Source organism: Austrofundulus limnaeus, unplaced genomic scaffold, assembly GCF_001266775.1.
Source record: "Austrofundulus limnaeus strain Quisiro unplaced genomic scaffold, Austrofundulus_limnaeus-1.0 Scaffold796, whole genome shotgun sequence".
NCBI lineage: Eukaryota > Metazoa > Chordata > Actinopteri > Cyprinodontiformes > Rivulidae > Austrofundulus > Austrofundulus limnaeus.
In genome coordinates, this window is record NW_013953198.1 from 89,118 (window position 1) to 103,120 (window position 14,003).

At 40.8% G+C, this 14,003-nt stretch overlaps 1 protein-coding gene across 2 annotated transcripts in view; it reads left to right on the forward strand.

Moving 5' to 3' along the window:
* Nucleotides 1–14,003, forward strand: part of LOC106532581 (calsyntenin-2) — a 119,477-nt gene that overhangs the window by 81,949 nt on the left and 23,525 nt on the right. For both annotated transcript variants that reach the window (XM_014028678.1, XM_014028679.1), the window contains exon 11: nucleotides 10,300–10,449. In XM_014028678.1, the coding sequence (XP_013884132.1) occupies nucleotides 10,300–10,449 (150 nt within the window). The remainder of the gene's footprint in view (nucleotides 1–10,299; nucleotides 10,450–14,003) is intronic.

Here is a 14,003-nt window from a genome sequence, read left to right on the forward strand (position 1 = left end):
AAAATGGATGGATGGATGGATGGATGGATGGATGGATGGATGGATGGATGGATGGATGGATGGATGGATGGATGGATGGATGGATGGATGGACATTTTGACAAAATTGGATTTTCTTTAGGGATTTATTTTGTAAATACGGAAACTGTGTTCATTCTTCTTCCTGTTGGTGCAGTGAGTAATTTTTGTAGCTTGACTCCAAAGCAGCTCTGGTGTCGGGCACAAGATGAACCTAATTTTGGCGGATCTCAGTCCACTTGCTGCTCTGCATCATCATGAGGAGCTAGTGTAAATACTGTCCTTGATTATAATGGTTGAATATTTACTGCAGAGGTTGGACCAGAACAGAACAGCAGGGTGTAAATTGAGGGTTTGGTTCTATCTCCCTCTCGGCCCAACAAGGTCCAGACTCACACTCTGGGCCCCGACCCAGGCCCCTAATGGACCCGGGCCAGGGGCGTGCCTCCCTCCTAGCACCCCCCCAGAAGCTCCACCCCTGCCAGTATGTACTGGTTCCCATTTAACAGTAACAGTCCCCAGTTGGTTGACAGCTTCGGCACACTCCCAAACCTGTAATGACATAAAAGTGTGGCCCTTGAAAAGCTCTAATAGCAGCTTGACTATTTGTTAGGATGAGTATTTCCTTCGGTGTACACTGAAGGTCTGTGCGAGTTGCACACTGGTAGATTGTATATCAGCTTCAGCACCCCTGCACCCACTGACCCCTTCAGAAGGGATCCATCTGTAAAGCAGTAGAAATGATTGGGAGACATGTCCACAACATAAATGTTTCTCCAAGCAGACCTATCTTCAATCTCTATCTAAAAACTTGGTTCAAAACTGTACTTTTTGAACATTATGTCTGACGGTCAGATATGTTTTTCTACCTATCAGACAGGTGTAAACTTACTGCACTGGATGCAGCCTCCCCTAATATATGTAGATCAAGTGGAGCCAGGTCCACTTGGACTTCAAGGGTCTTGACAAGGATATGTTCCTTCTGAGTACTTCAATAGTTTTAATATGTATATATTACCATCTTTTTTTTCTATTTGCTAAGTTCCAAAATAATAAGAGGGATAATTTTTAGAGCAATTTTAATTACTTTCTTCAAAGTGAATAGTTTAAATACACTTCATTAGTATTTGGTACCTTTGCACTTAAATTGTATGACTCGGATCAAACGTGTTGGATATCCCTCCTCAAGCTTCTCACAATAGTTGGCAGGAATTTTAGCCCATTCCTCCTGACAGAACTTGTGTAACTGAGCCATGTTTATAGGCTGACTTGCTCGCACATGCCTTTTCAGCTTTGCCCATAAATTTTTGATAAGATTGAAATCAGGGCTTTGTGATTGCCACTCGAAAACATTGACTTTAGTCTTGAGCCACGTTGCAACCAGTTTGAGTATGCATCGGTCATTGTCCGTTTGGAAGACCCATTTGTGCCCAAGCGGATATTGAAGTCCTGCTCTCAGAGATCCAGAATAGAAAATCTGTCATTTTTAGGAGCATCAGCTGTGGAATTAAAGGAGCTGCTAAAACCAAGGAATGAAATGATGACTGCTGTTAGTGCTGTGTCTCCTGTAGGTCGTATACAGTCACAGAAATAAAAAAAAACTCTAAATCATATTCCTCTCACTCTAGTCCTGCTCTTGTTTTTCTTCGGTCAAATATTTCTAATTTAAGTTACTTGGAAGAAAATGGGGAAACAGTTGTGTTAAATAATTTTCATTTATTTAGAAGAAGAGCAATTAGACACAGCACCACAGCCCAGACCATCTGACATGCCAGTCCCCCGCCATCTCCCACGCACACAAGTGGTGTCAGATGCAGTTCTGAAGAATCAAGAAAGCATTTTAAAATGTCTCTAAATTATGTCTGACACTTTGGAGAAAATAGCAGACAGTCTTGCGTGCATAGCTGATGTGCTGAATAAATCCAAACAAAATAAAACACAGTCTAATGCCTTCTCCTAGTCCACAAAACACATGTAGACTGGTGGAGCAAACTCCCAAGAACCCTCCAGGACCCTGCTGAGGGTGTAGAGCTAGTCTGCCGGTTCGCTGTTCCACGACCAGGACGAAAACGTCACTGCTCTTCCTGAATCAGAGATTTGACTATCCCTCCTCATCTGAACACCTGAATTGACCTTACCAGAGAGGCTTAGAAGTGTGATCCTCCAATAGTTTGAACACACTGATCACAAAAATACACAAATACCTGCCTGATATGTTGTTTAGAACTTAAAGGTGATAGCATTAAAATGCCATCCCTTACATGTCGATCTTTTAACTTCACCATTCCCGTCAGCAAGAAGGATATTAAGCTGATGGGTCTGAAAGATTTTGCTTCTTTATATGTTGGTTTGCCAGCTTTGGGCAGAAAAACAACCTTTGCTGTCCTCCACCCAACTGGTACATAATTTGCTAGACAAGCAACATATATTCTAGTAATTGTGTCCAGAAGCAATTCCAGTCCTCTTTGGCGAAGAGCTGGAAAAATACCATCTGGACCACAAGCTTTGAATGGGTCAAACATATTAATTGCCCATTTTACTTTGCCTTTAGTAATAATACTTGCAGCTCTGTTCCAGTCATCCTCCATTGGATTTGAGTTAGCACCTGTGACAAGCTGTTGAATCTGTTCTACCTCAGGAAAGTGTACCTGGAGAAGATGCTGAAGCACACTTGTCTGTGTAACTGGCAATCCTTTTGGTGGAATAATAAAGGATAGATGGTTTACTGGATCCTTTCTGCTTTGACGACCTCCAGACTTTCTCCGGACAGGCAGACTTTTAGGCAATTTGCACAGCATCAGTCATGTTTGTGACCTTTGTCTCAATGTCTTGCACAGTTTTGATCCTGGCAATTCTTCCACCCATCAACTGAGTTAGACTGCTGATAAACAGATTCCAGTCAGTGTAAAGCTCAATGGAAAAAAAGGCACACAGAGATTAGGACTGTTCTGAAGTTTGATGCAGAAAATGTTTGACAAATTACCTTGAAAATTATTGAAAAGTGCTTGAATTTTACTGTGGGAAAAGTGTACAAACACTGTATTTAACTATATCAAAATATAGCTCCCCCTAACTATTGCCCCTTTTAGTGCCACTTAGTGTAGTGTCGGTACGGTTCGGTACAGTTCCAAGCCATTTCCATTAGGCCAAATGCATGGAACCGGCACTTTTTTTTTAGTACTTCATTGTGGTTCCAAGCAGCCCCAGCTGACACCATAAATGCAATGTCAGAACACTGTTTGTCACTGATTGGCTAAATTTTTGCAAATGTTTAAAATTAAAAAAGTTATTCATCAAATGTGTTTCCATCTCTCATTTTGCCCATTAATTTTTTTTCAAAATACCTAAAAACCACCTCCACCAACTGCCCAAAACACACCCATTGGAACCGGACTGGAACATCAGTGGAAAACCAACTGGTCCGACCCGTACCGACCCGTACCTACACCGACCGTTCTGACACTACACCACGGAAAAGGGGCAATGTCCTCTGACAGCCATCAAGTTGGTACTGCAGCAACCTCCACATCTCTACTTCCTACATCCTTGTAATCATTCATACAGTTGTTAAACTAATGTAATTGAAAAATAAAGACATGATAAAACAGTTTGACTGACATGAATGTGTTCAGTACACGTCCATTTCCACTTCCTAGATGCCTCCACTGTTTCCATTTTTCATACTCGGCAAATATAAACAACTGCTGGCAGACTTGAGAGAAAGTATCAGTCATCTGCCCATAACTCTGTCTGCAGCACGAAAATATGTCACAACTAAACTTCTTCTTTAAATTCATATCTTTTTATCTCTCTGCTGTTCTACAACTTGTTTCTTTAAGAACCCATGCTGACTATGCTGAGTAAACATTGAACATACATTCCCTTTTGGTTTGTACACACAAACACACACAGAATCACACAGTTGGATCTCAGTTGACAGAAAAATGTTTTTCCTTTAATTCCTCGCTGCAGAATCACCAGCTGGTTTTCACGAAACTTATCTTCTGCTTTCTTCCTCTCCCCCAAACTCCCCTCTTCACTGGCTTGGATAATCCATCTCCTGGTGCTGTGGAAGACAGAGGGCAGACAAGATGAATGGGGGTTTGTGCAGACCTAACGCTGCCCCCCCCAACGACCCACCATCAGCCCCTTTAACTCTCTTTTCATCTTTCCCTCTTCAGGCGCACTCTGTCCTACAGCAGTTCTTTCCATAGGGCTCCTTTTGGTGTGATGCAGTAAAGCGATGCTTGAGATGACGAGTTAGGCTGAGGTGTGGGACATAAGAGTGAAGAGGAGGACAATCTCTCCAGGGCCACTGCAGTTTATCTTTAGAGGTCCAATATTTCTTCTTAACCACATTCTCATCTGGCACCATTGAGTGTGCAGAAGTCTTAAGGACAGCATTTATCGATGCAGGTGGAGGGCTGGCACCGCACAATCAGAGGAGAATAACTGGCAGGCAGGGAGAAACAAAGAGAGGTGGAGGCAGATAGTAAGTATAGTGGCTGAAAGCAGAAAGCTGAGGCGTCAGAGAGAGAAGGGAAGATGTGAATGGGAAAATGACAGGGAGAAACTTCATGGAGTGCTCAGGAAATGTCACCTTGCTGCCAAGACCCAGTTTGAGGAAATGGGTGACACTCAGTGCAGTTTTAGTGGGAATATAGGCTCTAAAGTTGGAAGGAACATAAATCCCTGCCATCAAATGCTGGAGGAGTAGATAAATGTGAGCAGATTCTACCAATATTTTTCTTCACTCTGACTTAAAAAAAACTTCTCAAGTGTTTGTTGCCTCAAACAGCATTTACTTTGTTTTCGTTTGGATTTTTTTCTTTTTTTTGTTTTTTTTAGCTGCTAATTTTCACTTTGCCTCCCAGCCAGCCACTCGTTTCCATTTATTTTAGTGCAGCTTGTGGATTCATTTATAAAAGTCTGGAACTGCCTTCAAAGAGGTGATCCATCACAGTGAGCATCAGGTCAGTTTGAGTCAAAGTGGCATTGCTGTTGCATGTTAATGCTGCACAGCTTTGCTTTGATAGATGACCTGATTCCTACAAGTTTTAAATCTTATCAAACCCATGTTCATATCACTGTAAGAAGCACAAGAAAAAAGTTATGTTAGGAACGAAAAGAAAAACATACATGTTTAAATGGTTTCAATGTTGAACCATTAACTAGCTGCCAAAGACTGAGCTGGATTAAACACGGATGGATGGACGGACGGACGGACGGACGGATGGATGGAAGGAAAATATGTGGATTATTTCCACATTAAAACAGCCACCACAGTATCAAAACTGATTCAAACTCCATTTCCATCTTTTGCTACTTATCTATAGTCAGGTCGTGGAGGCAACAGGCCCAAGAAAGAAACCCAGAAAGCCCTCTCCCCAGCAACATTTTCCAGCTCGTCCTGGGGGACCCCCAAGGCATTCCCAGGCCAGAGAGGATACATTTTCCCTCCAGAGAGAGTTCTGGGTGTTACCCGAAGCGTCTTACCACTGGGACATGGCCAGAACATCAGGAAGCATCCTGATCAGATGAACCACCTCAACTGACTCCTTTCGATGTGAAGGAGCAGTGGCTCTACTCTGAGCTCCCCCCAGATGAACGAGGTCCTCACCCTATCTCCAAGTCTGAGCCCGACCACCCCACAAAGGAAGCTCATTTCAGCTGCTTGTATCTGGGATATTGTTCTTTCTGTCATGATCAAAAGAAGTGAGAGCTGGAACATAGACAGACCAGTAAATCGAAAACTTTGCCTTTCGACTCATCTCTTTCTTCATCATGACCAACTGAAGCAACACCCTCATTACTGAGGATGAGACCCCAATTCGTTGATCCACCTCCCGCTCCATCCAACCATCACTTGTGTACAAGACACTCGGACACCTAAACTCCTCCACTTGAAGCAGAAACTCTTCCTCTGACCTGGAAGGGAGCGTTCCACCTTTTTCCAGTCAAGAACGATGACCTCAGACTTAGAGTATGATTCAAACTGTATTATACAGTAAATCAAGTAATCCAAAAAAATGCACATACTAAAAGCATTTAACAACATTTAGCTGTGTGGAAACTTTGAGTGAACATCAATGATTCTTTCTTTTTTATTTCTTAGTTACTCACTTACTTACCTACTTACCTATCTACCATCCAACTTAACACCCCAAAGGTTCTAGTACTTGGCTATAGCCATGCCTTTCTTAAGGTCATTTGTCACTGAACTGTGATAGTTGGAGAGCAGTTTGTGGCTCAAACTTTTGAGAAAAAAAAAGTTAACAAAACAGAATTTTTTTTGTCATCCACCACAGTTGATTTCTGTGGTTTTCTGTGTATTTTGGTGTCGCTCATATCACCGGTGTTCTTTATTTTTAAGAATCTTCCAAAGAGTTGATTTGGCCTTTGGACTATTTTAGCTGTCTCTGATGGGTTTTCTCTTATTTTTAAGCCTAATGATGATGCTGTCAACTTCCCTGACAGTAACAGCTCTTTGGATCTCTTAAGGTGGGAACATACTCGCTCCGACGCCGATGGGTCGACGCGCGGTCACGTGGTTGTTCGGCAGTCATTTTCGCACAGACCTTTCATAGTCCCTACGACGCCCCCTCCCTGAAACATACATCACTGCATGGAGTTCCCCCGCAACAGCCGATAATGCAGAAAAAAAAAGTCAGAATTTCTCCCCTCAACACCAATGCAGAAAAAAAGTCACTCACCCGACGGATTTTTATCCACATCTGTCCTGGTTAAAAAGCTCCACAGTTTCAGATTCCTCCGTGCCTGTTTATCTGTTATGTCTGTTTATCTCCATTCATGAGTTTTTCACGGTTTTACTCTCTTTATAAAACTCTTATTCCTGGTCGGCTTGGGGAGCAAGTCGGGGTTTTTTTTCCCTTTTTTTTTTACCGTGTGGTTGAAGTAAATGCAGCGAATAGCGCTGTCAGCACAAACACACAAGTTTTTCTCGGTTTGTCTATCTTTAAAACTGCTCAAAACAGTCTGCTCTCGTCAGAAGCGAGTTTTTGTTTTTTTCTTCAGCTGTGTCCATCTGAGCGCTTTCAGTTCAGACCAATCACACATTACATTCGACAAGGGAGGGGGGTCAAAAAGTTCTGCCGGGGGCTTGTGCCAAAAGGGGCTGTCGACACAACCCTGTGAAGCCCGGTGACATAATTCTCATCATTAAACTGCGACCACCCATGCCGACGTCGACAGTTCGCACGGAGTATGTTTCCAGCTTTAAAGAGAGTTAACAGCAACAAATGCACACTCCACCCTGAAATGAACTCTAGACCTTTTATCTGCTCCTTGTAAATGGGATAATGAGGGAATAACACACACCTGACCATCGACCAGCTGAGCGGCCAATTGTCCCAAGTTTTTTTGGTTCCTTAAAAAGTGGGAGGCAAAAAGACAAACCGTTGTTCACAAATGTGTATATTATTACCTGTTGAAAGTTGAAAGTCTGAAGTTACATCACATCTTGTTAGTTTCATTTCATATACATTGTGGTGGTGTTTACAGCCAGAAAGATTAGAATTGTGTTGATGCCCCAATATTTATGGACCTGACTGAAAATGTGTCTACCAAAAGAAATGTAATCCAACATAAATTTGAAATGTTAAACAGATTCAGCCACCCTTTGACAATCAGCTGTTCAATGGGCAAAGTGGATTTTAAAAACAGTGCTACATTAAAAAAGCTAAGCAAATCTCCTTAATATCACACAGAATATTCCAACACAAAAAGTTGTTTTTCTCATTTAAACCGTCAATAATATTAAGAAAAATATTGCAGATGAAGATGAATAAATAAGTACAGCTGCGATCAATTAACTGAGGAGCAGCCAGGAGTGGAGGAGCTGACAGCTGCCACCACAGCAAGAAGGTTGCAGGATCGAATCCTGGCCCATGACATTTATGGCCATGCATGTGTGGGTTTTCTCCCACAGACCAAAAACATGAATGTTAGGGTAAAAGCTCAATTGTTGTGACAGAGTGAATGATTGTTTGTCTCTATGTGGTCCTGTGATGGACTTGTGATCTGTCCAGGGTGTAGCTGCCCCTCACACTGTGACTTCTGGACATGGGCACCAGTGACCCTTAAAGCAAGAAGCAGTTTAAGATAATGAATGGTACACCATTATTCCCAGCTTACGCAGCACACTGTGTACAGTAGCATTACAAGAACTCAAATTGAATATCTTACAGTGAATAAAAAAGTTTCACATTGTCAAAAGGTAGCTACAGAATCATAAACACAAGATGACAACGTTTTTTGTTCGTTGCTGCATTTTTTTACAGTAGCCAGTAGAAATTCCCATCATGCATTGTAAATCAGCAGTAATATTCTGCATGTGCTCATGTGTTATTCAGTACAGAACTGATAATTGTACAGTAATATTGATGGAAAAACAACAACAACAAAAAAACTGATTACAGTGTGCAATCAGCTCATACTGTGGCTTTGCTGGGTCCTTTCCTGCATTTTCATGCTGCACATTTATATGACTTGAAAAAAGGGGAAAAAACAGTGACACAAGTGCAATGACCAATTCATATTTCAACAACTCATGAGTTAAACAGAGCTTCTCAAAAAAGGTTCACTTCTCTTAAAGTATAATTCTGTTTGAATAAACAAAAAATAAAAACTAAGGCTGTGTCCAAAATGGCAGGCCGGGTCCTCCGAAGGCCTCATTTGTTGGCCGCATACGTCACAGCACCGCGACGAAGGCCGTCCAAATCCGAAGACTCCTTCGATGCAGCCGACAAATACGTCCTTCCTTTGGCCCGAATCGAAGGACTGGTCTGATGGATCCTTACCGGCCCAGCGTATCCCATAATGCATTGCGGCCCGACTGGAGATTTTTTATGCTAGTAATGGCAGACGACGTGAGAGAAAAGAATACGTTTTAAATAAAAATATGGTGATATAAAATTGTTAAAAATTTTAGCAGTTGCAATTCTAATACTTTTATCATTTGAATAGATGTGTTTTTAAATATTATTTTTGTCATAAAAAATGCGAAATAAACATGCACCTACAGCGGGTCAATTAGTTCTTCAAATGATACCTTTAAGTTAATGTTATAGTTTTGTGATATTAATAATGCTAACGTATTGATAATTTCTAATTTTGATTCAAGTTTGCTTGTTTAGCGTCGTCACAGTTGCTAGGTGACATGACGTACGCCGGGGTAAGGAGGGGAGACTAGACCGTCCAAATTCACAGCCTCTTTTTTTGCGGTCTTCCCGGTCTATCAAGGACCCGGCCCGCCTCGACCGGGTAATCTGGGTCCTCCGGAGGACCCGGCCTGTCGTTTTGGACACGGCGTAAGTGGCCTAATGAAGAAGCAACAGAAGATTAAGCTAGGGTGTAGAATTACCATTTAGCCTTTTAAGTGAACCCAGAAACTATTAAAAACAATGTTATATTGATAAAGTGTTCACTAGGAGAAAAAATTAACTATTTTTCAAACTCATGGCAATGAGGCCAATAACAGATTTTGTCTAAATTCTGCTCATTTAACTACCCTGCAAATGCACACAAACCTGAAATGCTTTGCTGAATGACATAACTGTTGTGTGTCACTTTCATTAATCTTTGTTTTTAGCAGACTCAAAGATCTGTCTTCCAGAAAGAAAGCAAAACATCTTCACACAACTGTGCAACAACCACACGGCTGACAGACAAAGCTATTTGTTGAACAAAGTGAGGCACTTAGCGGCTAAATAGCTACAAATTTCCCTTAGGAGATGCTGCAGACCAAAGCCGAGTTAAGAAGAGAGTGATTATTGAACATTCCTGTACGTGGTGGCCACACAAACCACTCCAAATGATTAATGGTGCTGTGTCGTATTTACTGGATGTGTAAATCACAGTGAACATGTTCACATTTTAACCGGCGGTGACGTGGGCCAGTGCCATCCACAATTTGTTGCACTGCCCCCAAGTGGTGGAAAATAATGTCAATGCAGTTTTTTTTCCACAGATAGTGTTTTATTGATTTATCTTGAGGTCATGACTTGAATTTATTTTTAATCAGATCACTCTGGAACATAAAAAATAATAGTCCAGTGAGAATGCAGGCATTAAAAAATGCAACTGTTCACTCATCAACTCATTCTTTCCCCTCAGGCAGGTTGATCTGTCCATGGCCTCAGTGCTTTTTGCTCTTGTATGCAAAAATAGGTTTCAAAACAGATCAATTCTGGTCACAACATTACAATTTTGTTATTTATTCATCTAATATTAGTGTTTTTTGTTGCTTGCTTCTCCTTTTCTAGTTCCACTTTAACCCAGCTCAGTCTATCCTTGTCATGGAGGGAGAGGACTTGGAAAACATGAACACTGCTGTGAGGAAAGTTTCTTACATAAACTCTCGCCAGTTTCCCACGCCAGGTGTCAGGCGACTGCAGATTTCCACCACCGTCCAGTAAGTGCACCACCTAGCTCTTTGTTTTGTTCTTCACTGTCCTCATTCTGCCTTCTGTGTGTTCGTCCCCACAAAGCAGACAGGGGAGGGCCAGGTCTGGAAAAGATTGCACTGTTCTTTAGATGACATTCCACAAGTGGCCCAGTTGTGATTTGGTTTAATGGGGCAATAAATATAAAATAAACTTTTCTGTGCTTTATATCATGTTATATTATCAACCCTTCATTAAAAACATTCACAGACAGTGGCGGCTGGTGGATTTTTCTCCAGGGGGGCTAGAACTCTAAAATAGACATATCTCAAAAAACAATCAAACGTGTAATAAGTTGTTTCACGCCAGCATAACAATGTTATAGTGTTTTATTTTTTGTACATAAATTTTGCCCTTCTGTAACTGAGAAGCAAATTTCTTCATGATTCTCTGGTTAAAATCAGGGATGTTTTAACAAGGTACTTCTCACAACACATTTAGTGACATCATTGTTAAAAACCTGCTGGAGTCAACATCATTTGTCTGTTAGCAAAATACCTCATAAACCACTTGAATGATTTTAACAATAATTGTGTGTAAGTAATCATTGAATGTACATCTTAACTTTTGGAGTCAACCCAGTTCAGCTTGGTTGCCACAGCCAATCAATCCTAGCTATAAATGGTTGTACCTCAATGATTTTTACAGATATTAAACCAAATTATATTTTGGTGATAGCTGAGAGTCTTTCACAACATATAATCCAGACAAATCAAGTGAGATACTCTAATATCCCATCAGATTGCACTGAATGCTATTTTTAAGGTTTAACCAGAACATCTACAACTCCATCATTTCTCAACATTTCTTCTCCTTCCAGGAATGTTAGGCCTTTAATCTTCCTTCTGTTGTCTCTGATTCCCAGTGGCTTCGTTCATAGAGTGTTGTCCCAACTCACCACTTCTGTTAAGTGTTGCAGCAACACAAGAAGACAACACAGCCCGACTAACATAATTCCCTTTTCGCACACTGATTTCCACCCATCTTTCTCTCAGTCCCTTCTCTGTTTCTTGTTTCCTCAGCTGTCACTTCCCCTATCACACACCACATTCAGCCCCCTGTCGCCACCGGGGGACTGCTTTTTAACAGTTTCATGTCATGTTTTAATAATTCCGCTGAGGAGTCAGGGAACGACAGATGCAAAGACCGAGTGTGAGTGTGTGAGGTAGACAGAGAGAGCAGGATGATGATGATGACGGCTGGTAAAACAGCTTCTCTCCGCGAGTTTCTGTTAAAATTCATGATTGTTTTAAATGGAAGTAGACCCCTGCAGCACAGCCCTGGGTTTCCTCTCTGCTCCCTCCTGTTGGGTTTCCTGCACGGCCGCAGGCCCGACGACTTCAGCTATTGCACAAGAGGCATCTTGTGTGTATAATATGTGTGTGCACGCTGCACAAGTGGCTGGTAAGAGTCGTTGAAGATGGAGGCATTTTGAATGTCAAAGAATATATTCTTTAATAACCTTGCATCATTGCTAATTTTTGCTCAATTTCATTATTTTTTTTACAAACTGTTCACAGCGTTAAAATTGCTCTACAAATGTCTGAGCGTGTAAAATGTGACCCATCACATCGAAACAAGGATTAAGTCCAAAAGTGTGACTTTGACCTACTAAATATTCCTCCTCTGGCTGTGGTTACGTTAGTATTTCATCCCTTTTGAGTTCACAGTGGGAGATCTGTGTGTGGAGTCCAGTCAAACCTTCTGGGGATTGAATTTTCACTTAGCTGTTTTAGTTTTATTGAGCACGCACCTGAAGAAAAATGGTCACATTTGTGCCGAGAGGGTGAAACATGACCTGTTGCCATAACATTTAAATTAATTTAGTTTATTTGTTTAGGGCCAGTATACAACAGAACTCATTCCAGGTTGTGCAGAAAGCAAACAGCTCTATTCAAATCCAGTTACAAAGACTCCAGCTCACTTCAGTGGATTCCATCAAATTGATTTCACTCAAATACAATCCAGTTACAAGTCGATCCAGTTGGGACCACTGCGTGGGTATGCAGACAGACAGACAGACAGAGTGAGAGTAGGGTAGATGTATCGATACCAAGATAAGTAACGTATCGATATCATGATGGAATAGATTCTCTGTTTCTACAGACAGTTGCAAAATGCATCTTTTTTTTCTTTTTTTGAAATCCTAAAATCTTAGGTCTTTTATGGAAACACATATTGTACAATCACACACCCATTGAGCAAAACACTCCAAATGTTTTGCAACATGAAACACAATAGTGAAAAATATATTCAATAATTTATAAAATGCTGCGTTCAGACACCAAATCAAACATATATTGTTTATGTTTTAATTATTTTTGAAGCATTCAAAGTATGCTGTTATTAAGTGGTGTGCTTGACCTTATGTTCATTCAAATTTGCACAGTTGGTGCCAGTGTTTAAGCAATGTGAAAAGACAGACCTTTAAAATAATGAAAAGTGAGATTATGATACTGTATCTTTCTGCATTTAAGGTAAATAAATGTGTTTAGTTTTATAGTTGTGACGGTCTGGGCTGGTGTTTTGTTTTTTGTGTGTAAAGTTCTGCTAACTGCGGACTTTTTTTATGTTTAGTGTGTAAGCCATGGGTGCCCAACCTTTTTTGAACCAAGAGCTACTTTTGAAGTTAGCAGTTTGCGGAGAGCTACTCGTCCAGTCTCAGTATCAAAATGACATAATTTTTTCGTCTCCCTACTCCTCACTTCTTTAAAGTAAATAAAACAGAACATAATGGCTAGTTTTATTTAATTTAAAGTATTGTCAAACAAAACGATCTACTTAACCATATATTTACCTACAAAAAAAAAAGAAAAGATAAAATCCTTATTTAACTCCTGACAGAGAAACAGAAAAGTGATGCTCGAACAAAAAGGATCAATTTTTTTTACAGCCTTCAATTAGTACTCCCTGTAACGTGTGAGCTATGAGGGCTGGAAACCTGCACACTGAGAACCACAGAGTCAAATAACATTGGAGCAGGGGAACTCGTCTCCATTTATTCAAAGAACTCTCCTCTCTTCTCTCCATACAGGAGAGGAAAAACAAAACAAAAAAAACTATCAATCAGGGTCAACATGGCTACAACAACTGTACCGCCCTTTTTTCAAAGTCAAAGCACACAATATAAAACTCTTGTTTATACTATTACAAAAAGTGGCTTACGATGGTGCAGATTCACAAATCTCCAACAACTTTCAAACCTCAATCTCTGTGCAGCAGCATGCAGGATGTTGTCATCTGTTGGTGCTGGCCCTCACTGGTCCAGACTGCTGGCTCCAACGGGCCATTCAAAGAGTTTCACCTGTTTTACCACCTAAAAGACAACACACACACACACACATACACACACACACACACGTTAGGTACAGAAAACAAGGGCACACCCAAACTGCAAAATAACTAATTAACTAACTAACTAACTAAATAAATAAATAAATAAACACAAAGGTGCCAGTCAGTCTGGTCTAAAAATGTAATAAAACAAGTAAAATAAAAAATATAAAAAACAACATACAGACAC